The 27538-nt window shown below is 36.0% G+C and overlaps 1 protein-coding gene across 3 annotated transcripts in view; it reads right to left on the reverse strand.

The window, feature by feature from the left end:
• INTS6 (integrator complex subunit 6) overlaps positions 1–27538 on the reverse strand; it is a 40787-nt gene that overhangs the window by 4045 nt on the left and 9204 nt on the right. Inside the window, exons 4-16 of one of the 3 annotated variants that reach the window (XM_017815081.1) lie at positions 18943–19032; positions 10957–11140; positions 9872–9997; positions 8873–9027; positions 6841–6993; positions 6569–6701; positions 5974–6068; positions 5455–5565; positions 3658–3741; positions 3423–3549; positions 2030–2172; positions 1158–1392; positions 45–416 (exon numbers count right to left, since the gene is read on the reverse strand). In XM_017815081.1, coding sequence (XP_017670570.1) covers positions 45–416; positions 1158–1392; positions 2030–2172; positions 3423–3549; positions 3658–3741; positions 5455–5565; positions 5974–6068; positions 6569–6701; positions 6841–6993; positions 8873–9027; positions 9872–9997; positions 10957–11140; positions 18943–19032 — 2008 coding nt within the window. Of the gene's footprint in view, positions 1–44; positions 417–1157; positions 1393–2029; positions 2173–3422; positions 3550–3657; positions 3874–5454; positions 5566–5973; positions 6069–6568; positions 6702–6840; positions 6994–8872; positions 9028–9871; positions 9998–10956; positions 11141–18942; positions 19033–27538 lie in introns of all 3 variants that reach the window. The other 2 variants (XM_017815080.1, XM_017815082.1) reach the window with 2 other exon arrangements.

Below are 27538 nucleotides of genomic sequence, written 5' to 3' on the forward strand. Positions count from 1 at the left end.
TTAATCCTCATGTCAATCATCTGAAAGATATCTAGTATACTTACTCCTTCCTGGTTTTCGGATCTCTTTCATAATTTGTGCTCTTAGGTCTATATTGATCTCTCTGGAACTTCTGCAATGAACTGGTTTTTTCCCTTTGTTGGGTGAAGACATTGGGAAGTTCTCTTCAGTACTTTGCTCTTTACTACCTGATTCCTCATGATTCTCCAAAAACCCATCAACATTCAAATTATTCCCTAAATGCTCACGGACCACATCATCTGTATGAGCTGTTGGTCGATCCAAAGAATTGAATGGCGAAGAAGACAGTGAAAACTCTGAATCCGCAGAATTTGGGAAAACATCTGATGAAAGTGGGCCTGTAACGTGATTCTCAATGACATCATCAATTGCAACTTCATTATTTGTTTCTGATGCTGAAAAAACAAAGATTACACTTGCCAGTTTTACATTCTTCATCATTTGATAGAAGTCAGCGAGTCAGGTCAGTATTGGACTCTTTTAAAACTAAGCTCCAGCTTGTATAGTCAGTCTACTGTACACACCAAGCATAAGAAAATCTGTTTGTGGGTTATAATATTGAGCCCATCACTACATCTTCTGGCAATTAATGGCTTTTAAAATTAAAAAAAAAAAACACACACGTATATTCTTCATACAAAAAAAAGGAAATTATGAACTACCAACAAAAACCACCTGTAAGATGTGCTTTTATGACATGGTGTCTTTTCCTATTAAATCAACTTAACTTACATTAGTACTGAACTGCGAGCAAGATTGTTAAACAGCAGCTCCACTCCACAATAAGGGAAGTGATTTCACTGCATTAGAAGAAAATTCAAAATAACTTCACGTTGTGATACTTGTGAAGGTGAATTTCCAGGCAAAGGAGCAACACCTTCTCCCTGTTTACATTGTCTCTTCCTTTAGTACAGGAAATATATTGTTTATACCTGGAATTCATACAAAAGAAACTTCAGTCTGAAGGACTGTATGAACTCTTTCTGTAATTAACCCCAGATGCACACTTAAATACTTCATTTTCAAAAACAAGGTATAAAACTGCCCTATTTGATAAATCACCAGCAGTATTTTTACACAAACAAGGTTTTTTGCATAAATTAAACAGCAAACTCTGAAGTTGAAGATTCACTTACTTCTGTGAATAGCAATAGGTTTAACAAGGTCAGGCTGTGCTTGTGCAATTGGTGTTGGTGGCCCTTTTCCTCCAATGTGGTTATTCACAACTGGAGGAGTTTGTGGTCGGCCTCTGAGCAGGGGGGACATACAGCGCCGTCTTTTTGGAATCCCCTGCATATTTGGTTCTCCAGGTCTTTTATGTTTATTCTGAGGTCCTGATACAAATTCATCTGCTTCATCTATCATCATTCCCTGTAATTAATTAACAGGAAGAATTCTTAAACTTTACACCAAAACTACAAAGTACAATTAATGCTTTGATATTACGATAATGTTTAGTATGTATAAGGTAGCTACATACAACATGCCATTATGTTTGGAATTATAAAGTGTCAGCCAAATCCTTCCAAGACTAAATCAATGTGCTTAAGGCCCTTATCCAACAGTCTGCCAAGTAAGACAGAGTGGGCCGAACTTCCTTTTCAGTAACTCCAAAGCAACTCACATTTAATACAAAGGCTCTAAACTATATTGGCAGTTTGGTCAATTCTAAGAAAGATCTGGACAGAAGGGACAGTCCAGATTCCTGAAGTTATGGGAAGCTTTTCCTGGTGGAAGCTTGGTAAATAAAACACAATTAAATATTAGCTATACTACAGAGACAAATGTATTTCATTTATAATATAATTTAGAGGCATAACACTGGTTTTTCAATAAAGACTGCCCTCTATACAATACTACTGATGGAAAAACATCTGAGATGCTTTCTTGTAAGGAGTGCTTTTAAAAATATTTGAAAGGGTTTATCCAACAGACTACTCAAGAAGAGCAAGGTAAGTGGCAGTACACACAATCACACATTTTTTAAAAAGCTTTACAGAAAAGTCACCTTTTTGTCCAATTTGAATGGATTGCCAAATGTATGAAGCCTCCGTGGTTGATCAGGATCAAGTTCTCGGAGTGGAGAAGGTATTTGTTTTAGATACTCCTGGTAGTTTCCCATTTGTGCTATAGGTATGCTGTGAACTTGATCTATCATAATAGAAAAGTTTATTAATATACACCACTGCTCGCCTTATGAAAATTCAGTCTATACCCACTTTACACCTTAGTCTTCATACTTCCATCAAATGCATTAACAGAACAAGTGTACAAAACACCATTTTTCTTGCCTAACTGGTATTTATAACACTGTTTTCACTGCAGGCAACTTGCTTAAATGAATCAGTACATGTCTTGTGGATTTATCATCATGACAGGAAATAAGCAGAAGTTGTTAGGCATGGATGTTAGTTTTCCCATGTGTCCTGTAACTTTTCAACAGGTTGACGGGTGAAAAAACAGACTGGGAACAAATCAGAACTAAAACAATAATACAAAAGATACATTAACGCAAAGCAGTCATGCCATGCTGTACACAGCTTTGACATAACTGCCCAGTTTTAGCTACCCAAAATTTAATTGTCAAGACTAGCATTTTACCAAAGCAAGGGTGATTTCTGACCACTGTAGTCAGCAAATTCTTAAAAATCCATACAACCCAATTCTAAACTTGTTATGGCTTTAGATTTGCCAAGGCTTGATCCAGAAAAACATGCATCAGAACAACTATCAGAGAAAAAAGCCCTAACTTGAGTTTTTAGGTAGTTTAAACCCCTCCTCAAAGAACTACTCTGACAAAGTGGTACTATAATGTGAAATGCACAGATGTTAATCTGACCTAAGTAGTGGCAGGACTAATATAACATATGTGTTCATTTGCATTACCCTTCTCATCTTCTCCACTTTTTTGATCTTCTGTTAGATGCCATAAAGCAGTGCCAGAAGACACAGGAAAAAGGTAAAGAAATAAATTAGCAGACTACTGAACTATTTTTTGTTGGCCTAACAGGCAAAAGAATCACACTGGCAACAACCAGTGAGCTAGCTTACTTTTCCACTGTTCACAATCCACTTCTATGGAGAGAGATCATAACATTCAGAACTGCTGTGATTTTTTTTTTTCATCCAATACATCCACAAAAGTAAGAAAAAAAATTGAAAAAAGAATATTCTGTAAAAGCCCAGGTTTCCTCATATGGATTGAAGGACAGAGCAGTGAATGTGCAATCTTCTCTATCCTCACCATTTTTCCTCCAGTGAGCTATTTAAGGAAAAAGTATCTAAGAAACCATGCAGTTTAATGGCAACAGACATCCAAGTTTTAAAGAACTACACTATTTGTTACCTTGCTTTTAAGTAATAATCATATCACAGGTAGACAAAACAAACTGTTATCTAACCTTCATCTTGTCCTTTCAGGAACTTGCGAGTACTCTTCAGTAAATTAGATCTCATTCGTGTTAACTGATCCAAAAGATTTCTTCTGGGTATGTCATAAGCATTTCTAAAAGTCTGAGGTTTCAAATCCTATGGTTCCAGTAAATGAAGTCCCAATTAATGCCATGTAAAAAACAATATCTAGCATTTCAATGGAAGTATATTGAAAATAACAACATTACACACAGTGGTGCTTACCTTATTCAGCAAAGCTATTTGGAACCCAGCATACTCCTTCATATTGAGGTCTAGAGGTCTATGAGGAATTTCCCCAGTAATCCCCTGTAGCAGATGTTGAAAATCGTTCCTATGTGCCATAGACAGGTTGTGTGATCTGCTTCTGACCTTAATTCCAGTCTCTTGCGCTACCTTTTTGCCTACAGAGCCAATGACTCTATCGGACTCTATTTTGGCCTTAATTTGAAATAAATAAATAAATAAAATTGACAATATGCTCTTAAAAGGATTAGTCAGACTTATTCATTTTAAATTCCTACCTACAAGATTCAACAACGTGCTAACACACTATGATGACCATAACCAGGATGAGCGCTTAAGGAGTACTTAATACATAACCACTTAATGCTTACTACAATTTTAAATATAGTGAACAGTTTGTGCCTAGGTCTTCTGCATATTTCTCCTCTGCTGCCCATTATGGTATCTAAGCACCAATATGCATGCAATGCTTTTATTTTCATAAAATGCCGTAATTTGACTAGTAATTCTCTGTTATTGTAGGAAACAGTCTCTCACAAGACTGATTCTCCTGCAACTATAGTTGTGATCAGTCACCCAGTGGTATCAACTTTTTAGAAGCTTAATACAAATAATCATAACAGTATTAAAAATGGAATATATGATAATACCTGATTCTGTTTGGCTAGACAGACATAACCTTCAATATCATGTTAGATTTGCACCAAAATTAAACATATTCATAAATGCTAGCTTTTTGACAAAATACAGTGGAACAAAGACCCAAAGGAATTTAGTAATACACCTGCCAATTTTGTTTTTCCAATTTCACTAATTTATAGACTACTCAGAATTTGAATATGTACTTATTGAGAATAGTCAGTCTTTACTGGCAGGGCCTTCCAGAAGTTCAAAAAGCTTTAAGTACAATTTGCAGTGCATGTCATCACATTTTAGAGGAGCCAAAGATGTCTACGTTAAGACATCAGGTCACACAGTATTGAGCAACATGACTGATTTAACAGAACACACAGTAAACTTCAAGACATTTGCTTCCTCAAGTAATCATTTATATTAATGTTTTAAGAAAAAAACTGATCCATAAGAGCTCATTAGCTGAATTACAAGTACTTGGCACTACCATTTCTTGAAGTTTCAAGCCTACTATTTTATTATCTGGAACAGAAAGCTTAACATGCACAGTTGAATAAAAGTGGAGGTAGCAGGGCAGAAATGCTTTAGCTGGTGCAGGAGACTAGTCAAAGATACGGGCACTATTCTGAACACAGTCAACAATTTCAAATAGTCACTTGTCACTTCTACATCTGTATCCTCATTTCAGATTCTGAATTATGTCAGTTATCTTATTTACTGAACACTTTCCATTTCATGTCACAAGCCAAAAAAGGACACTTTCATTCAGATGCATGAAGTAAAATTCTCTATTTCCTGAAAAAATCCTAAAACATCTTTAATATCTAAGGTACGACAACATGTTTTCTTTTGGACAAAAGTATGTTACTGTCTGTACAAGTAAAAATGCTCCTTAAATGAATAAAAAAAAATCACATTTTATACTTCCATATCTATCTTTATAGTCCAGTTTACAAAGTCTATATTTAAATGTTATGTTTTCCTGCAATTCAGAAGACCAAAATTATCTTTCGCCAATTGCTTATGGGAAGGTATTGACTTCATCTTTCTGCTCTTTTTTCCTTCAAACCCACTGAACTTCAGTATTTTAAGATTATCCTGATATTAGAATAAGTTTTCACTGCTCTTTTGCTTCAACATTACCTGCTGACTCAACTTTTTGAGATATGAAATGACACTGTAACTAAGTCCATATTCCACATTGTCAGCTATAAGGTTTGGTGCTCCCATCATTCTCACAGCTTTCTTCAAAGGCTGAAATATGGAATATATTTATGGTCACATTTAACTTTATAGATACTTCAACCAACTGTATCCATTTCAAACAGAACCCAAGGTTCTCAAAGTAAGAAAAGAACAAAGACTCTCAGGGTAGCATTTTGTGGGTGTTTGTTTTTAAACATAGTGCCATTCATACAGAACCACTTATTTATTAACAAAGATATCATTTATATACAAGTCACAGTGTATTATGAGATTATGAAATTTTCATAACATTCAGGTCTCAGGTCCCCCACAGGACTCCAGTGAAAAAACTATCACTAGCTATGAAGTTTAACTATTCTCTGTGGAATTAATACATATTTTATTTGAAATACAGACCACATCCATAGTGGAAAGAAAACCACAAAATAAAAATTTTAACACAGTAAGTCATCTTACCCCAAGATAATAAGGGGGCATTGTCTTCAAATAGCTTTCAAATGACTGACGCCATTTCAATGTAGGCTTTGCCTTGTGTACTTTAAACAAGTCATCTAAGGGTTACAAGAAGCAAAGAGACAAAATAAAAGGCATATCTAGTATCTAGACAGCATTACATTATTTTCTCAAAAAAAAAGAAAGTTCTAGTAAAAGAAACTATTGAAGAAATGCAAGTTCTCCAATACCTAAGTGAATACCTGTAAATTAACATATATACAACTAAACATACACACACAAGATAAACACTGCAGCCGAAAGATGAAACCTGATAAATTATTTATCAAAATGAATTGGCATTGATACAATGGATTAGGAAAAATGGCTCCTAAAATATTGAAAGTGATACCAAAACATATCAGAAAATGATGATTAAGCAAATTTTAGAGTCTGAGTCATGAAGGTCAGCCAATTGGAGACAAGTGAAACAAGTTATTGATTCTACCTTTCTATAGGTTTGTGATGAATACCTGCACTAATTGCAGTCATCTGTTTAGATGACATCAATGTTTGAATTGCCTACTGCATAAGAAAATTTGTATGAAGTGGTATTTACCTAGCAGTGGAAGGAGGACTGGATAATTGTAAGGCATCACAAATAAATTCACACAATTCAGTGCTGTACTCGCTTTCAAGTAACCAAAAGGATGACCAAGTTCACTGTACTTTGCACTATTGCTCACATATACCTGCAATAAACCACATCACATTGCATGTAAATACAAAGTACTGTGTTCTGAAATTTTACATTCTATTTTGTTTAGAGAATAAATTCTAGGAAAAATAGCATTCTATAAAAAACTTTGATTCAGCATGCACTCTACTTACCTGCCAGCAGGTCTGAGGAGATTTTCTTTCCAGGATAAACTGGGTCAATGGTGAAGGTTCTAATTCATATTTATCAAAAGGTAGTTTGTCAATGACCATTGGTTCACAGTCAGTACAGGAAAATTTCACCACAGGATGAGATGTGCGAGGTGGCTAAACACAAGTATTCCACTGTTAATAAGTCTGCACAATTAAAATGCAATTGCACTATGACAACTAAAGCACTACAGCTTCTTTGAAAACAGATGTATTTAAGGAATCTATTCAATACAGGATTCATAGTTACTGTTAATGAGACCTAATCAATTAATTTATGATGTTAGCACTACCTTAAAATCTGAAGGAATCTTATTTTCTAAACAAATGCCAATTATTTAACTATATAAGTCTAGAGCAATATGCAACTAAGACTTCTTGCATTTACACGAAAACTTTGCAAATGGAAGTAATTCTCAGCAGGGACAACAACAAAAAAAAAAATCTACAATCTACATGCTACTCTCTAGGGCATGTCCATTTTCATTCTCCACAGAAGCAAGTGTTGTACTTTTGCATTTGCTGACCTCCCCCAGCACTTTTCCTTCTTGGCAAATTTAACTGTTACAAAATTCAAACTGAACTACAAAGATTAAGAGCAGCAAGAATTCACAAAAAAACCCAAAACTTGGAAAGAATTCATTTTAACTAGGCCTGAGAAAAAGATTATTTCAATTCAAGGAATTTCAGTGTTTGTATTTTAATCTTTTTAATGCAGAATTCCAATTGATGTCAACAGGAATTTATCTGCACGTGACAGGGCTTTATGGAATTATGAGAGCTATACATACTACAACTGAGAGAAAAAAATCTCTCATCATCTTGCCATTTGGGTAAGTCAACCTCATACTTTTATAAGATTTAGTTCAACAATTCTTCACTTGGCAAGATCTATTTTATCAATCAGGATGTGCAGTAGCAGACAAACTGTACTGACCCTTCACAGCAAATGGAAGCAGATATGCCACTGACAGTCATTACAAGGAGTACACAGAACAGCTTTCCTGCAGAACAGCTTTTAAACATCCTTTTAAACAGCTTTTAAACAATTGTGTTTTCAATAACTACATAAGATTTACTTTTATTCATATATGCTAGCTTGCTCTGTTTTTCACAAGGGCATCCACATCCTTCAATGAATGTAGCCACAGATGCCATCAATATCAAACTTGTAAAAATCACTAAAATTTCATACTGGTATCACTCCTGTATTTCAGAGGACTTCATATGTTTTTCAACCAGAATAGGTAAAATTTATGAAAAGTTCAGTGAATGTCCTAGTCAGTATACCCATTTCAGATCAAAAGAACACAAATTCAGTAAAAATAATTATGAAAAGTATATACCAATTATGCAACTGCATTATTTCTACTTTAATAATTTTCAAATATTAGTAGAAATAAAAAAATACACTATACTATACTAATGATTAGTTCTCAGACCAGAAGGCAGTGGGCATATACTCTTCTATGAAAAAGAACACAAATTCATTCTTTGGGCTATAATTGAAAAAAACAAGGTTTTCTCAACTTGGATAAATTGAAGGTATGGCTACACTGCACCTACAGCAGATGGAACTATATTCACTTGCTAGGATGACAGAACTACCAAAAGGATTCAAATTGAGAAGATCATACTATCTTCTATTAATGCCATCTATGAGGCAATAGAATTCAACAGGGTTTTACCAAAGTACCACCATTTGATATTTAACAGGGTTCAAAGCAGTAACACTCCATACATGTACTAGGTCAACAAATCAATCTGTTACAGGCAGTTTCCTAATGCTTCAAAGTTACTAAAAAGCAAAGTATTATTAGCTCATCAATAATTTATAAGAGATAACTGCAAAACAGGTTTACATGTCATTCCTTCTAGGGTCACGCTGCTTTTACAGTTGCTACAATGTAATTCAAGATGTTAGAAATATCAGTGAACAGAAAATCCTGGAATATTCCCACATGCACAAACCCTTTGCTTTATCTTCAGTACGTACCAGCGTTGGAGAATTTTGATCCGGCCAAAAGGATTCAGGAACAGGCCAGTGACCTATAGGAACCCCAGTTTTAGGGTTTGGTCTGACATAAATAAGTTTGTGACAGCTGTGCCAAGGTTGGGGTCCAAAGGGTCTAGATATCTCCACCTGCCCATCTACAGAAGAAAAAGGCTTTATGAGCCAAAACAGTGTTAAAACTCAAGAAGAGTATTAAAAAACTTCTGTGAGGAGTTCAAGAACTATAACCTCAGGGAAGCTCTTCCTGCAGTTAATATTATTTCTAAGAATAGTAGATAGTTGTCAGTAAGCATTCCCGCAAAAGCACAGACTATGAGAAACCTAATAACCACTGAATGTTTACAGGATCATAGCTGAGAAAGCCAATTATCTCGAGCCCCTCAAAGTCATCAGTTCCTTTCTCCTCCATTTTTACTAACAGATAACCTTCAAATTCCTGCATTAAAAAAGTGATATACGTGACTAATACTGCTGGACTAACTTTTTATTGTAGCAAAATAAGATTAAAAAAATCCCACAAACACTTCCCAGGAACATCCAAAGAGGAACCCGGTTAAGCCATTTAGAATGAGAAGTTAACATTGCACAGTTGTATTTGCTATTTTAACTCTTAGTGCCGCCACTTTATTACACTGAACAAAAATGGATAAAGTGTATAAACCCCCAGTCTTTCCATAAGTTATTCACATTTCTAGCTGGCTGAAAACCACTGCTTAAAACTCATGAACCCATTCAACTATGATTGACATGAATAACTGCACTTAATACTACCTGAGTAACATGAACAACTGTAGATATGTCTAGCAACTGCAGCCAGTATTTTGAAACACAACAGAATTTCAGAATTAGCAGGTCCTTTTCATAGTGATGTCTTTGAAACTGCAACACTTGCCCTTTTTCTTGGCAATTCCTACATTAACTTCACTAAATTATATTCAGTCATCCCTGTTATTTGATGCCAGTGTAAAAAATGTCAAGTACCATCAATTGGTGAGGGATCCGGTCCAGCTTTTTCAAAGTTGATTACCACTCCACTTTGCACTTTTTGCACCAACGACTCAAGACACTGATTCAGCATTCTTGGAGAGCACACACAATATGATCGACCTACAACAAAACAGTTAAGGTTAAGGCTGTTCAGTGTTTCTGCCCTTATTTTAATTTGGATCATTTAAAACTGTTCAACCATCACACATGTTGAATTATGTAAGATCACTGATTTAAAGCTTCTCCTGAACAGTCCCTCCTTGTTTAAGCACCAAGGCAGCCTAGTGAAGCAGGGACAGGTACCTCATCAGAAAGGCTTGGATCTTAGACCCTTAATGACTAATTCAAATTCCTGGTTGCATTCACGGAAAATGGGCTCCCCCTTGTGACATTAACACTTAACTGTCCTCGAATTTCAGTCAAAGTGCTGTTAGTACAGCCTACAGACAGTCAGAAACCAGTGGAATCAAATCCTTTTGGAATACTTCTTAAATCCCTTTACTCTCTATCACAACCCCTCTGATGCATCAGAAAAATCATTATGTCCTTAAAATGTGATAAAATCAATGCATGAGTCTGACCTGGAATATAATTTCTAAGAGACTAAGAATATGATTTCTGACTGAGAGAAAAGTATCAACTCTGCAGAACTATTATATGTTCTGCATGCTCTGGAGGGAAAAACCCCAAACAACCAACACATTTCCTTCACTTTTGGCTTCTTTAGGTTAGAGTACGACAAAAATTTAGCTAAACTGTACTGCAGAACAGACTCAATTATTACGATTTCTAATTGCAATACCAAGGTGCAGCAGAAAGCAAGCGAGTACTCTTCTAAAAAATTCCTAAAGAGAGTAGATTCATACTTCCTAGACAGGTTACACTGTCTGTAGCTTTAATGCAGTGTTTTTAGCTTCATATTGTGAGTCTTGAGAGTTTTTAGAAGTGCTGTAAGACCGTGGAAAGTGTTATTCCATGACATGGAATCGCAAGATTAATTGAACAAGATTAATTGAACTAAACTGAATTGATTTACATTTTTTAAGTAATGACTTGTCAATCGAATGGAGGGCACTCACCTCCTGTGACTTCACACATAGGTGTGATTGCAGAGTCATCCACTGGTACTCCTGTCATTTGCTCCGATTCTGGTGCTGTAATACCAGGCAAACGAAGAACCAAAGCAAACAACCTCTGATCCCATCGAAAGGGTTCCTTAGTCAACTCACTTCCAGGTAAAGGGGAATTGAGAGGTAAATGGAGCTGCAAAGGCATTTAAATCTGTGAATGCACAGCTTTAGAACGAAACAAAAATTCACGTCACACAGCAATGGCAATCACTCTATATAAGCACACATCTCTTATATATGTGTGTATATAACACACATTTATAACTTTATTCAAGTACTGTACATGACAAGCAAGACGCCCATTATTTAATGAAGATTTCAAACATTTCAAAGCAACATGATAGATAATGTTGAGAGCTACAAATCAAGTAGTAACAACCACTGTTAGAAACTGATCCAAACTTCAGAAGTACTAGAATATTTTCTTTAGAATTTCAGCAGTAAAAGCTGCTTCACTATAGTGTTCTTTTGTTCAGTTTTTTATGGAACAGGCCCATTCTCAGCTCAGTATTTTCCTCAGTTCTTCAAGATAAGCACAACTGAATGAAAAGGTAATGTAATCTAAGACTACCCCAGAAGAAATATAGCTCGAGTGTAGATGTCACGATTACCTACTCCAAATAACTTAGCTTCAAGTGAACTATTGTCATAGCTATGTTACAGAACCAGAAAGCAGATTCTACACAATTCAGGTACATCCCACAACTAAACTCATGTCTGTGCTTTAAGGGAAAAGTGGGTGTTAAAATTAAAATCAACACTGGAACGCAAAATTAGTTCTCACTTTTAGGTAATAGATAACAGCAGCCACAGCTACCCATACAAAGAAGAATTGCTTGCCATGTGCTGTTGTGTTGCCTCTGTCTGGGAAAAACTACACAAAAGTTTTAGTTCAAAATACTGAAGATACTATATACATTTTCTGTGAATTAAAGCAAAGAGATTCAAGTGTCAGACTTCAAACATGATGCAGTAAAAATACAGCAATGGTCAGGACATTATTTATTAACCACTAACAGCAACAGCCAGAGAGTAACAGAACATCTAAAATTTCAAGGATAGCAGCAGTTTTATATCTAGTGAACTGAAACAAGGTGTGTCAGCTTGTAAAGGACAGCAGAAGGCATTCAGAAGATCCTATCCTCTCTTCCTCAATCCGGATACCTCACACAGATTAGTGGGGAAAAAACAGCTTACTCACACATTCAGCTACAGAAGCCCTGACCAGATAATCTAAATTTGTAACGGTTACAAGATTCAGAAAATTCAATAGATCCCTGGCTGATGATAACACTGTTAGCACAAGCAAAATTCTCATTTCACTTGGAGCACTGCAGCCATTAAGGAGAAAAAAAAAAAATCCCCAAAGCAATGACTCAAGTGGTGCAAATAGTTCCATTACTGCACCAAATACAAGAGTTAAGCCCAAATGCTAAAGCAAACTCATGTCTCCTCAAACACTTCTCATGCAGCACTCAAAAAATCCCAATTCTCAATCTCAGCTCAATGTTAGCAAGAAAGTACTAATCTTTTCCAGAACTCGATGCAAGTCCACATAAGCACCCATTATATATTACCTTCATCTTTAGTTCATAGTTGTTAGTTGGGGAATTTGCAGAACACTGTTAAAGCAGTTCTTCTTGTTTGCTTATTTTTAAGAGATAGCTTAAAAGCATTAAACCTGATTTCCACACCAGCCACCTCATCTATTTCTATTTACATAATTGCAAGCATCTTTTATTGGGAAAAATACAGGTCTTCATGTTCGAAAAACAATCAACTTATTAATACAATCTCAAAGCTAGAACAAACATGACAAATCCATTCTCATAACATGTGGCCAAGAATCACAGTATTTTGGACTTTTAAGCACACTTGATGATCCCTCCTGAATTTGTTTTTGCTTATACAAGCACAGAGTACATGTGAGAACAGAACTATTTTCCCCAAATGTTTCACTGAAACTGGTCAAAGGGAACTCAGCTATGTACCTAATTTATTACTGATTGACATGCATGTCTTTCCCCTTTTCACACAAAGGGCCAGTAAAGACTGCCTGAGAAAAGGAAATTCAGTTACAAGAATTGCTGCATTCTTAGCAAACAGCCTGGAATCCTGACTGTAAGAAGACTCAATTGCAAGCACTCCCACCGTCCTCCCCTGTGGCTATTAAGGAATGCCATTCAAACTCTCCTACTTAGATCTGACTAAACAGAAGATTTACTAGCTCCTAAGAGTATACTCGATCTGCAAAACATACCTATGTAACATCATTGTTTTTCTTCAGGCAGTATATACACATTTTTTACTATATATATGTGAAGTATCCCATTGGACCCTGCACCAACACTATCCTGGAGCTCAGTTTCTCTCAAGCTACATAAGCTTTCTTTATCTCCCTATAACCAGCTGAGCCAATCCCAAAACCAAACAGTACTCAGGAGCAGGCCATTGCATTACGTACATATTACTATCAGAAATATTTTGAAACTCAAAGACACCATGCAAAGCAATCATCATCAAGTCGAATGCCCTCACTTTCCCACGATTTAATTCTAGTTTAGTTTAGCATCCTTTATTTAACTTTTATACTAGCAAAGTTACAGATTCAAACCAACTCATTCTCCATAGACGTCAGTAACTGTCTTTTCACCTCCAGTTAGCTTTTCTTTTAAACTGGTATTGTATTACCATAGCAACTGCATACCTAGCAGAAGATGAGCCTAGAATTCTATATCTTGCATTTCCTTTCTTTCCCCATGCATATTTCAATACGAAGGCATGCACATATTTTCCTCTTTGTCTTTCATACTGGCTGTTGAGAAAAAGGTAGACTGAAGTATTAAAAGGGAGGTTATTTACCAGCAATGGTCTTCAACATTTTGTCTATGTAAATCACACACAAGTGTCCTCCCAGCTTAGTACTAGAAACCAGCTGTTTTTTCTCAATACTAGTTTGTAGGAGCACACACAAACCCTACCACCATGCCCAAATGCCACAATGATACAATCAGATAGCAGTGTATGCTTTATTCCCCTCTTCCTTGCTTTTAAAACCAGTAAAATATTCAAGAACCAAGAGGGGGTGGAGGACAGCATTGTACCAAAGAGATCTTATAGAATGCTATTACTGGTGAGCAGGTCTTTTTTTTATTCTCAGACATTGTTTCTACCTACATTCATGCAACCATAACCAGCAGCACAGTCTAAAAACCTAAAAAAAATTTTAAAAGGATCCTAGAGACCCTAGGTTGAAAAAAAACCCCCCACAATTAGCATTAGAGCATTCCACGCTGGCATGGCAGTTGTTGAACTGAAGACAGTAATGATCTTCTGGCAGAGGCTGCACATACCAGCTCATACGTTAGAATAGGGCAGCACCAGCACTACTTAAGCTTTAGTACCCAGATAATTACAGGCAGCTCCATCTTGGGAAATCTCATAAAAGACTGTCACACATCAGGCACTGAATGAAAATATCCATACAGAGACAGTCACCTTTTCTTTTGGCATCTAAAAAAAAAAATTATTTAAAAAATAATCTACCTTCAAGTAACCTTCCTTGCATGCTTTTCTGCTACCCACAGAAAGATAAGACACATCTAATATTCCAAGCAAATGCAGCATTTCATCATTAGAGGACTTAAGGATGGGTAACTCTATTCAAGTCCAACTAAGAAAACCAGCTCTTGATAGACTGAGAAACTCTACTTAGTTATCAACAACATTAAGTTTTCCCATCTTTTTCCATGCAGTTGTAACACACAGATAGAAAGCCACAAATTGTTCTTCCATAGGAGATAACTTAAGACCACAAAGAGACACCGAGGTCAACTGACATACCATGTCAATGTCATGGATATACTCCAGGGTTCCAATGCCAGCATTAACCATGAGCGAGTGCTCACTGAGCTCATGGTTACACATCAAAAATGCACATATCAAGAGCTTTAGAGCTGGGTCAAATGCTGCAGACACCAAAACTGCTACTAACAGGAATAATAAGATGAGAAAGAATGGGAATGTACATTTAATGGTGTTTGCCACACTTCTTGCAGAATTTTGTTTTCAAGTCTAGATTTCTAACTGGAGGAACTAATGATTAAAAATATAATGGATCATTTACAGCTCCTGATTATTCCTGAAAGTAAGCAGGACCTTGCCACTTGTTGCAGTTGTTACAACAGGGATGCAAGATGATTGACCCTGGGAAGGATCAATGTGACAATGCCAAAAACAGTTCAGGGATGAAGATATAAGAAAATCACTGATTCCTCCTGTAAGAGTCTCTTGTAACTGAATGATCAGAGGAATGGCAACATACAGAAACCAAGCAGCACTGCTCATGCTTTTTGCTGGCATAATCATTCATCAGAATGTATCAATAGGCCAATAACCCAGCTTCAGTCTTGCAAACAGGAGTTTAATGCTTCCTCTTAAAACAGAGGGTATGTAGAAGGAGGACAAGGGAACATAGCAGTTGTAAAACTAAAAAAGTATGATTTTTTTCATAATATCAAGAGGAATAAGAGAAATCCCTTCAAGAAATTAAACATCTGTTAAAGGAAAGATGAAGAAAGGGCTAAGACCAGATTTGAGGGATCAGGAGAAGCAAAAGCCACTCCATGAGGAATCCATAGCATGAGACCAACTAATTAATGATGGTTTGCCAACAGTATGAGCCTGTCCCCTCCTCAAGTTATGACTGGGACAAGTGAGTCTGGTCAACAACTCTTGCTGAATGTAGACCTGATGCTGGCATTCTTTAGTACCTCAGCACTAGCGTATTAGAAAGCACTGGCAGAAGGCACAGAACTGGAAGTGCTACTAACTTGTGCAAGTGGACATAATTGCACAGACTATCATTTCAGCCTTCAACCTGAGGAACTGCACAGAAGAGACAAAGCACTGAACAGGAAAGCCTCTTTATCTGCAAAATCCATATTAAAATCTACAAAGGAACAGGACATCTGAAAAATTCAGCAAGAGCTCTGAAACAGGGTTTAAGCTTAACTGCTTCACACTAGGGCAAATGACAGTGTTCCCATAGTGATAAACTGATTTTACCGGTAAGAACGCAAATGTTCAACTGAATGACAAAGGTTTGAGAAAACCTGCCTCCAGGTTCCATACTGGCTTCACAGGCTTTCAGAAAAAAAACCCCAAACCCAACATTCTGTTGGTTCTCTTGTACACGACTTAAAAGAATTAAAAATATACTGCCTTAGTCGATGTTAAGTAGTAAAAAGACCTGTCATAGCCAGTGGGATACAATCACTTCCAACTCTGAAAAACCTTCCCAAAGTCAAACCCGAAGAACAAAACAGACATTTGAAAGTGACTGAAAAGCTTTGTTATTGAACCAAAGAGCAACGACAAACTTCTCTATCTCCAGGGTGGCATTACCATACTAATTCTTGCTCATTTCTGCAAGCCCCACTTGAGAGGTAACTGTAAAGGACACAAGCTACACTAAGAAAAATTCTGACCAGTAGGATACACACTGACAAAAGCCAAAAATGAGCCCTGAAGAACAGAAGCACCCTTTGATGCTTTGTTCCTCTGCTCTCTGATACTGTTAAAAATGTTCCTACCAGTACACCTATAGCAAAAGAGAAAAAAAAATAAAATCACTTCCATTGCTTGGTATGAAACACATACCCAGTACATACATATGGAAAAGCACTCAAAGAAACTTGTATTTTGTCTTGCAGGAAGTAAGAGCCATGGTCACTTCCCATTCCTCCCGAAGACAATGTCTTATAATCAGCTTATTTACCAAAAAAAAAAAAAAAATTTGTAGTTCACTATCATTAAAGCAGATTCTGCATTTCCAGAACATAACTGAACAACTGGCAAATTATGCGTCAAATTTGGCCCAATGTCACAATCATACTAAAACTCTAGGTGTAGCCTGCACTTACCAGTCAGCACTGCTCATGAGCCAAGCCTAAATTTACCAGATTAGAGCAGTCACCAGAAAACCCTTTTTCTCAACATAAGTTAAAACAGTTTAAAGATGTGACTGTATGACCAAATGGTTGCCTAAGAAAATATCTTCCTGTGAAGACTAAGGTAAGAAAGTTGCACCCACATTTAAAGGAAAAGGTAGGAAAAAAAAACCTTGCTGGCTACAAAAAAGAAATCCTGACTCTTGCTGTAAAAGAGCTTATGACAAACAATACAGCTTTCTTATCTAAATCATTTTGGATAACGAACAAGATGAAAGGAAATGTAACAGAATCATAGCACTGTGTGCATTTGAATGGACACATGAAGGCTGTACAGTCCAGAGCCTTTTGACTGCTCAGGGCGTTGTCCAGTTCAGCTTTTACTATCTCCACAACCACTGGACAACCTATGCCAGTGTTCAATCACCCACATAGTTAAAGTTTCTTGATATCCAATCATAATTTCCTCTTGTACAATTTGCAGCTGCTGCCTCTCATTTCAGCCCTGTGTACCTCCAAGAAAAGCCAGGCTCCCCGCCCCTTTAAGTTGTTGCAAATGGTGATGAAACACTACAGCCTTCTCCACCAAAGGCTGAACAAACTTCTCAGCCTCCACCAAGATGTCATTTGCTTAACCTCTGTGCACCTCGGTGTCTGTAATCCCAGACTGTCCATGTCAGACTGTCCACAAGTTAGTCATCCGGCAGCAAAGAAGATGCTTCTCCTCAAGAAACATAGCTAAGAGACTACTCAGAACAGTTCTCTGCTGCTAACACCACTGTATGTTGTAGAATAGCGTGACACTTCAGTGTCTTCTATTGGTATTTTGGACCGCACCCATTCAATCACCAGATTAAGCTGAAAATAGCTTATTGGGTAAAAAAATATGATGGAAGCGAAGTTTTTATACATATAACCTACTTGTTATCATGGATCCAGGAATTCCCTTTCAGTTACTGGCTATGCTCATTTGTTAGTAGTCCACATAGAATTATGAGGTCATTCAACTTTCTTCCTCTAAGTCAGATACATTACAAAAACACTCAAATACCACTTTTCATACAGACAACTTCTGTAAGTGCTGTAAGAATGCAATATAATAGATTATTAGGAGAAATCTGAGTAAGTAATGAACAGCTATGTATGACAAGCTAATCTGTATAGTCAAATGTGGTGTAGCACAAGCAAAAGACTGAATCCTCCTCTTAAGTTTTAAAACAGACCTTTCGATATTAATCTTTCCCTGAAAAGGGAACGATCTTAGGGATTTGTTGTTTTTTGATTTGGTTGGGGTTTTTTACTACTGCATGGAATGGGCATTGAGCTGGCCAGACCAACCCTATCCCTAGTGACTTCCATCTTTTTAAGGAAAGAATTCAGAACAGTCAGTAATTTAAAAATAGTTCAGTGCATCAGTATAGCTCTGAGTTTGCCAGATGTCTGAGCGGGTACTCCAGTACATTAAGATCTTGATTTTAAACTGCTCTACAGATTTAATTTGAAATACATTTCTTCAGCTCTTATCTTGGACTATAAGGACTACTGATTTGATATTTTTAAGAATCCAGTGTGAAACTGGTACATTTCACACACTCTCTAGTGACCTCATCCTTTGGAAAATCAGTTTGTTAACTTGGATCTATACACAAAGAACTAATATCTAGACCAGTCAAAGACACACACACTTTATAGAAATCAATTTCTTCTGCTAACAACATCTGAATAGCCATGAACTCCCTGGACAGAAATAGCAAACCTAGGTTACTAAACAGATACAACTAAACAGTTGTATCACAGACTTCTGTCACATGATGTAAGTAAGAAATTACACAGTTTTTTGGAGTACTGTTGCACAAAAATACTTTAAATTAAAAGCAGAACACATGCAAGTTTAAGCTATTAATGAGCATTTATGCTCCTACTGTAAACAGTAGTGTAACACCATGTTTAGTACACATTGCTGTAAACAGAGGTCAGACCTTACCTCTTCCTGTATCCCACTGGTAGTGGTTAATTTACTTCCATCAGTAACTGTAATAATTATTGCTGGCTCCAGAAAAAAAGGGTTTCGACCCTAAGGGAAAAAAAAAGCAGTTTCACTTAAAATGGTGTAAAAAATTCATAAAGTTTTGTTCAGTCATTAAATGCCACTGATACCCAGTAACAAAACAATGAAGCCCGAGGTATTTATTCTCACATACTACATATAGTACAGTGCAATGGACTTCTGAGTCTTTTTACAGTTAGGTCATGAAAAGTTAGCTACTTAACAGCAAAAGTGGGTAACACAGCACTTCACAAATGATGTGCACTGTAGCTTTCTGACAAACTAGCAGCTGTTAGGAGAAGCAACCATCCCCTCAAAACATATACTTTTGATTCCCCCTATTGCAGGGTTGATTTTGTTTGATTTAATTATTGTGCGTCCAAGTAAAGCATTAGCACAGTATCCTGGGATCATGACCCCGGGTTAAGAACTAATACTCTACGTATTAACACTGACATAAATAGCATCAGTTACATTTTGATTACAGTGGTTCAATCAAACATGCAAAATTCACTTCAGAAACAAATACTTAAAAAAACAGATAAACTTTCCATACGAATCATTTAAGACAAACACATACAGGACAAGACATTTTATGATCCCATGACATTCCACTAGCCCAGCTGTAACAAAAAGACTTGGTCAGTTACTGGCACTTCCTTTTCCTACTGCCAGTATTCTAGGAGCTTTCTGTCCCTCCTGAAAAAGAGAATTCCAAAGTAATCCATGCACATATCAACTCCAAGACCAGGTAGCACATTCCACTCTACCTAGGGTTAAAAATGGACTGAATAAAAGTCACCATAATATTTTGTCTAGTTAGTCCTACCCTTCTTCTCTTGCCAAGATCAAAGCCTTGTTTTCACTCTTCAGAAAACAAAGAAAAATATAACTACACCCACAGCCTTGTTCTGCTTATAAAGACAAACTAGCTCATGAATGCTTACAACTGACTGTAAAAATATTAGTAGAGAGCTAACAGGTTTTAAGAAAAAGGCCTTGAAAAATCCATTTTTTTAGAACCCATTAAATATAAAGGATCACCTACTGATTGTGTGCTTAGAATAGAAATATTACCAAACAATTTGAAATATATTCGGTGAGGGGTATGCAGTTTGACTACTGTGGCAAGACCACATTTACAGTGATCAGTTTATTGTATGCCAACAAAAAATTAAGTTATTTGCTCAATATTTTTTCAAACCTTAGTGAAAAATCTTAATTTCTTTTAAAATAGCATGCCATTACTACAAAAATTATAAAGAATAAAATCAAAACAAGACAATCAACCTCTCCTATGAAAGCTAAGCTAGTTCATAAGCCAATTTAAACAACTACTTAAAAGAATTTAAGGACTCTCAAAACCAACTCAATTTAATTAAAATAACTTCATAAGAATTTTTAGCCTTATTTAATTCTTAAAAACAGTTATGGTACGTTATTTTGCCAACTAATAGTTTACCACAACTGCAAAACATCAGCTGGAAGCTAATTACATTGCACTGAAATACTACTGAAAGGGTTTCTAACTAGAGGAAAAGAACATTGTTCTCACAAGTACAGAACATAAAAATACTTTAAACCTATTGCTAATAAATGTGTAAAAATTAAATTACATTTAATAAAGATTGTAAGATTTTTATATTAAGGTGTCATAAGCAATGCTCTGTGTCAATATTGTGGTGTTATTTGAAATTAAGTATTAAAAATTTAGTCTCTGACAACCCCTATTACTTGGATATTCCTCATTATCTTTAAGAACTTTTTAATTTCTCAACTATACTTTTTCTCAATTTTACCCATCTAAAATTTTAGCCTTAAATTTAACCAGTTTGCTCTTAGAATGATTATAAAATCATAAGGGAAGAAACAAGAGTTTCTAAACTTCAGCTCCCCCAAGAAACTCATCTGAGGGAGAAATGTCTTCATCTTCAGTCTGATTTTTATAATTTCACAAGCATTCTACCTGTAAAAAGGATGATCACCAGCATATTAAGAATCAACTCATATTCAGAGTTGATTCAGAAACAGAATGTATCAGGAAGATTTTTCAGTTAAAATGCCCATTACTGGGATCTACTATTTTTGACTAAAAATTTCCATGTCATTAATTTTTAAAGAACACCACGGACTCTTCTGACCATGCTCCGCACCTTTGCTTTATGAAGGCACACAAAACCAGGAGTAAGTCAAGTATTTATAAAAAAAAAAATCCCCTTATTTATATAAGCTCTCAAAACTCAGAGACATTTTGTAAATGTCACAAAACTAAATTCCAGACACTTACCAATGTTTTTAACTAAACTGCAGCTCTTTCGTCAATGATTGGTTGAGAACTTTACATCAATCTAATTAATCTAATTCTACAGTAATCAAATCGCTTTCCATTTCTCTTCCTCTAGAAATATAACACTTGGAATTTACACATCTTAGAAATATCATATTCTTCAAAATACATAGTAGCACTACTGACTGTAAACACATAGGTAACCAATTCAGTCCACTCCAATTATTTTGGACATGCAGTGACATTGGGTGACAGTGTACACTACCAGCTCTTTGGCAACTCACAGGTATGCTGCAATGCACTGAAAAGCAGCTCAGGATAACAAGGTGTAAATAATAAGCCTGCTCACAACTTATTCGGACAACTAACTAATCACCATGAGGTTTTATTTCAAAAGCAAATTCTTTTCAGTAAATTGCTTTTCCTTCTGAAGGTTTGTAGCAGCGGTGAAAGTACGTACTAGGAAGCTCCCAGCTGATGATCCTGTTCAACCACCAAGTACTGTAACATGGTACAAGGAGGACTTTTTCTTTCACTTACAATCCACATTTTCAAAGACAGATAGGCACCAAGATAACAAAAAAACCCCACACCCCTCTTTTTGGAACAAAGTTATTTAAAACTCAGCATCAATATCAGGGCAAGCTTGCTTGGCTAAGAAAAGAACAAGCAAGATATTCAAAGCCTTAAAACTAACTTATCTGTTACACAACACTTTCGTTTGAACAATTAAGACAGCTTCACAACTACTCGTTCCAAATCACAAAGCAACTCAGTTGCATTGGTTGCCATTTCTTTGGTCTCCAGCTGAAGTAGCTCAGATAATACAAAACAAAGAGCTGTGATCACCACTGAGCTTCACACCACTTACCAGGCATCACAGTGAGAGGCACAGCCATCCCATCTCAACCTGTGTGATGTTCTCAGATCAAGCCAGGAGTGTATCAAATTACTATCAAGACACATTGTTGCCTAGTTAAGACTCTCACAACTAAGAATTCACTTCCATTGGAAAGTCAGCTTAGCATCAAGTTCCAGCATGACTGGTTTAACACACGCATGATTTTTTTCCTTCTTCCAAGTGTACACATAAAGGAATTCAAGAGCTACTTTGACCTTACACATGCAAGTATACAATATTGTACATGCAGTAAGAGAAGACTGATTTAAGACTACTGTTATTTCAATGCACATATTTAAATAGTAATTTCAGAGTCAGAAGTGCTGAAAACCTCAAGAAATAGATGGGGTAGAAACATAACCAAAACACACCAAATCAGAGACTAAAAGTGATGTGTTCAACAAGCAACTACTGTAAAAAAAAAAATATTTAGTGGTACAAAAACTTCATGCCCAAGAAAGGCTAGAAGTTGAAAATAAATGTGAACTGAAATACAGTGTATATTTTTAACAGATTACTAATAATTGGAAAAAACACATTTTGAGATCATAATAAACCTCCAAAAGGTACACTTTCATTTCAGTAAATCACAAAATTTAACAGAAGTTGTACTGCACATCCATTTCCCATCATATTATCTCAGCAGAGCCTTTTCATTTTCAGAAGGATCAGCCCTAAATGCCAGTAAATTCAGATATCTGACCAGGAAATACAAAAGTGCACTATCAGTTTTTCAGTTCAATAATTTTTTTTTTCTAGAATTTTAAAGGTCAACATTCTCATACATGCTCCTGAGAATCTGTGAGCAACCACTGTTCAAAAACAATAGCTTAAAATGAAATCTAAAAGTAAGAATGACAGCAAAATTATTAGGTTTAAAGCTATTTTTAACTGATAACAGCATAAAAAAATACCAAAACACTGAACTTGAATTTCAAGCTAAACCAGACAGTCCAAATCAATCACGGTTTTCACTCACTTTTTGTATCTTAGAAACTTCAGTTGCACTTTAGCAAAATCATAAAGTGTCTAAGACATAGGTTAACATTTTTAGACTTTCCCCTTCATTGCTCAAAGCAGAACACTATCAGTCAAGTACATATAGGTACAATTATGTAAGAGCTGTAGCACCTAGTGCAACTTTTTACTTGTCCTACTCACATTTTCAGCAGCTTTGACTGTTTTCTATTGTTCCTGCAAAACCAATCAATATAGTTGTGAAGACCTATAGAACCAATTGTATTTTATGCTTTCACACAACTGTTTCCCAAGTCACAAACACGGAGCTCCATAATTCTGTGGCCAGACTGAAAAATACAGCACCTCTAAATTTATCATTGTGTTATCCGAGTGGCTGAAACTGCATGATAAAAATAATACTTATTATGGCTGTTTTAGAATTGAAATTGACTCCTTGAACAGGAACATCTTCATGTCAGAGATTTCTGTGACTTCAATCTGAATGAGTAAGAGCTGAAGAACATACTGGAATTCTGTCTGTACGGGATTAAGATCTGACAAGACAGACTTCATGCACAAAGAAAGCTTCTAACTCATCTCTGTCTTGCTGTCCATAAAGATTGATATATTCCCTTGATGCTGTTGATTATTCAATATATAATACAGTTTTGCAGTGGTAGCAATTCTGTCTTAGTAGTAGATGATCAGATATTTGTACAGCAGAGGTATTTCAAGATCACTTTCATAAGTCTCAGAAGAAACTTTGATGAAAGCTACAGCAACCAGTTCGAGTTTTACACAGGATAAGTGTTTTGAAATCTATTACCAAGATTTTAAGTCATAAAACAGATTTTAATGTAAACCAGAAATCTCCCTTGATGCCTTATTAATGGAAAGACAGACACCAGATCAGTCACAAACAGCAATCTTAAGAAACAACCTAATGAAAGCCCTATTCCAGAAATTACACTACCACCAAGAAAAAACGCCCAGTGTTTTTCTGAAATGGCTGAAGGACAGCAGGAGGAATCTTACTATTAGTGCTAGTCCACAAACATGTACAGTATGGAGAAACATTTTCTATTATAATACTGAAATCTTCTAGCTCTCCCTGCAGTATCCAAGATGCGAGGACTTCTGCTCTGCCTTCCCTTCATGATAGGCAGCTGGGAATACTACCTCACCCACAGACAGGTTTCAGAAAGAACCTGTTAAAAATAATCTGAGAGATCCCCTTACTACAACCAAAATAAGAGAGCTCTGCATCTCAAGGGGAAAATGACCATCAGCAAGGCAGGTTGATAGTAGCAGCTTTTAGAAGTCCAAAGTATAGTCCTCTGTAGTTCCAAGAACCATAAGGATCTAACTCCTCTATAGAAAAAACAATATACACACACAGGGTGGGTAAAGACATCAAATCTCTTCAACTGAGGGATGAGGGAAAGAAAACTGCTGAAGTCTTGACTGTGCCCATAACAGTAACTATGTACTATGAAAACACCAACTCTCAACACCACCACTGATTCTCACAAATGAGAACTCACACGGATTTTTCTGTAGTTTTACCTGCATAAAAGGAACATTTGTAAATTGATATTTGGCCAAAACAGCATATCAGAGGGAACCTCATCTACGTAAACTTGTATTTTACTTTGTAATTGGAATACTAGCCAGTAGAGGGGGCACAAGTTAACAAAACCTATCCTCATGAGGTGATTTGAGTAACAGGATAAACCTGAGGCATGCTCTGTTTGCATACCATCTCAAAACTGTATACCTAAAACCCCTAAATGTAATTGCATAAGTATAAAGAAGAAGTAATCATTAACTGAACTCTAATTTCTTAATCTAACTGTTTAATCCAACAGTTGGTTCATGGTTTTATGGCACCAGGGCAGAACACACTGTATCATTCCACTTCTCCATTTTGCTGCCAATTACCCATCTTTTGGAAGGCTCAGCCATAAACATTCATTTTGTCTTTTGGAGAAAACCTTGAAAACAGAGTTTTAATAAAGTCTGCTAGAATTTATCAAGGTCTGAACTCATACTTCCAGTTACCCACCATCTTTCTCCCTAAAGAAATGGAAAATGCTGTTCAAATAGTTACGATTTCCCCTGCACTCATTCACACTGTGAAAGTCAAGGTATCAACAGCAGTCATTTTACAGTAATGACGGCTACCAAGAGAGATCTTTCCTCCATGAGGAGAAGAGATTACAGAACCTGAATTCAGCTACGTACAGCTGCCCTTCTCTATAGACTACAGCAAGGTTATTATAGGCAAACTAATTCTCCATGTTCTAGAGAATTCTTTAGTTAACTACATTACAAACACTTAAGAGTTACCACAACACCCAAGACACGCACCAATCAGAGTTTCTTATGTGGAATATCTATGAAGGATTACGACATAGTTACATGGTTTTTGCTTCATCCCTTACTGGCACTACAGATCAGCAGTAGATGGAAATTTTTCCACACCTAGTTAGGACATTTAGTGGTATGAAGCTTTCTGTATTTCAGGCAACTAGAACAAATCAGTTGCAGGTTTAAAAAAAAAAAAAAAAAAAAGAAACCAGAATGAAGGGAGAATTCTTGAAACAACCATTATTTCCATAACACAAGTTACCTAAGTTCCATTTATGAAAAGGAAATTTAAGGTAGTTGGGAAAATAAATTGGATTAAAAAAATTAATTTGCTTCTCGGTATTTTGGTCCTAAGCATTATTTTCAAAAATCTTCAAAAATATAACTATTTATGGCTTTGATTAACTACTGATCCTTCAAACATATGCCATCTTACACTAGCCATGCCCAGACTGAGAGCTGTAATAAAAATCAAAGCTCCAGTTAGATATCACTTCTACAATTAGAAATACTACAGAGACAAAACATCTGAACTGCACAAGAAAAAAGACAAACCCATTTTCAAAAATAAAAATCACGGAAATATATTTAACCATATCAGCTGTTAGCTTTGCTTGAGTTTGCAAGTGTGTGTTGTATAGGCAATGATTTCATTGCATATCCATCTTGAAACATGTAACAAAAAAATTCTGTGCTTAATATCATTTTTATAGATTCTCATAACTTTACACATTCTGGGTTTCCAAGTCTGGCACTGAATGTACTGCTTAAAGACTATTTAATTGTGCAACTTCAGTCATTTTGGAATTCTCTCAAAAAGTCTGTACCAGGAACAAAACCAAAACTAACAGCAAAAAAACCAAAAAAGGCAACTCAAAGCAGTCTGAAAAGGAGATTCAATGCAAGAACTGATCATTTGGAATACAAAATCTCCATATCGAATAGTGCACATGTGAAGACAGAAGGCATGTGTCAAGGGAACAGTTTAAGACTGTTCATGTTGAACAATGATGAATACGTGGTAGAATTTACTTAGTCATCAAGCTTAAAGCCTCAAGATACTCTGATGTCTTCACGTGCCTAAATCACAGAAGTCTCAACATTAGTAAGTCAGAATTTCAAAAACTACAGTTTAGTATATAGGTTTGTCCTGTTTCTTTCATTTAAGAACAGATTTAATTGAGTTTTAAATATCACATTATATAAGTGATAACTGCTTGATTAACTTCTAAGTGCTCCAATTCAGATAAGGTCCTTGCTAAGTTTCAAAAACAATTCAGTCCTATCTTTCACAATTATGTGACAGTCTCAAAAAAAAAAAGGGAAAACATACATAGAACATATTTCATATATAATGAATTGCAGCAAGTAAATGGACAGTGAAAACCAGCATTAGAATGAGGAAAAAGCCACCAACATTTGGAACATTTAAGTACTTACATGACAGGTATATATTAATCTCGCAAAGGAAAGAACTTTAGCTCTCTCAAATTAAATTAATTGAACTACATAAGCAGCAAAAGGAACTGTGATCACAACTTGGACCTTATTTTTAATGTAATGGAAATTGTCAGTTAAAGAAAAATATGCACTTTATCAGTTAGTTACAGATTAGTAACTGAATCACTATTTCAATCATCTGAAATTGGATTAATTGACCAACAAATCCTTGCAGTTTTCAAAGTTGTCTGAGTGAATATAGTAGATGCAAGCTGCTAAAAACAGGTTATATTTGAGCTTTTATTTTATTTTTTTTAAAAAAGTTTATAATCAACCATACCAAACATAACTTTAAAGTCCAAAGACTCAGCATTTATGATGATTTTGGTCATATTTCCTAAAAATATTTTTGAACATTTTATTCCAAATATAACTGACCTTGTCAAGTCCTGGATCAAGTCCCTAATTACAGCTGCCTTTCTGCTTCACAGCAATGACTTTACATAGCTGGTCCTGGCTCAGTCAGTGCAGTTCACAGTGCTAAGCCAGGTCTCTGTTCTCCATATACTGGAGAA

Source organism: Lepidothrix coronata, unplaced genomic scaffold (assembly GCF_001604755.1).
Source record: "Lepidothrix coronata isolate B3197 unplaced genomic scaffold, Lepidothrix_coronata-1.0 Scaffold48, whole genome shotgun sequence".
Classification (NCBI taxonomy): Eukaryota; Metazoa; Chordata; class Aves; order Passeriformes; family Pipridae; genus Lepidothrix; species Lepidothrix coronata.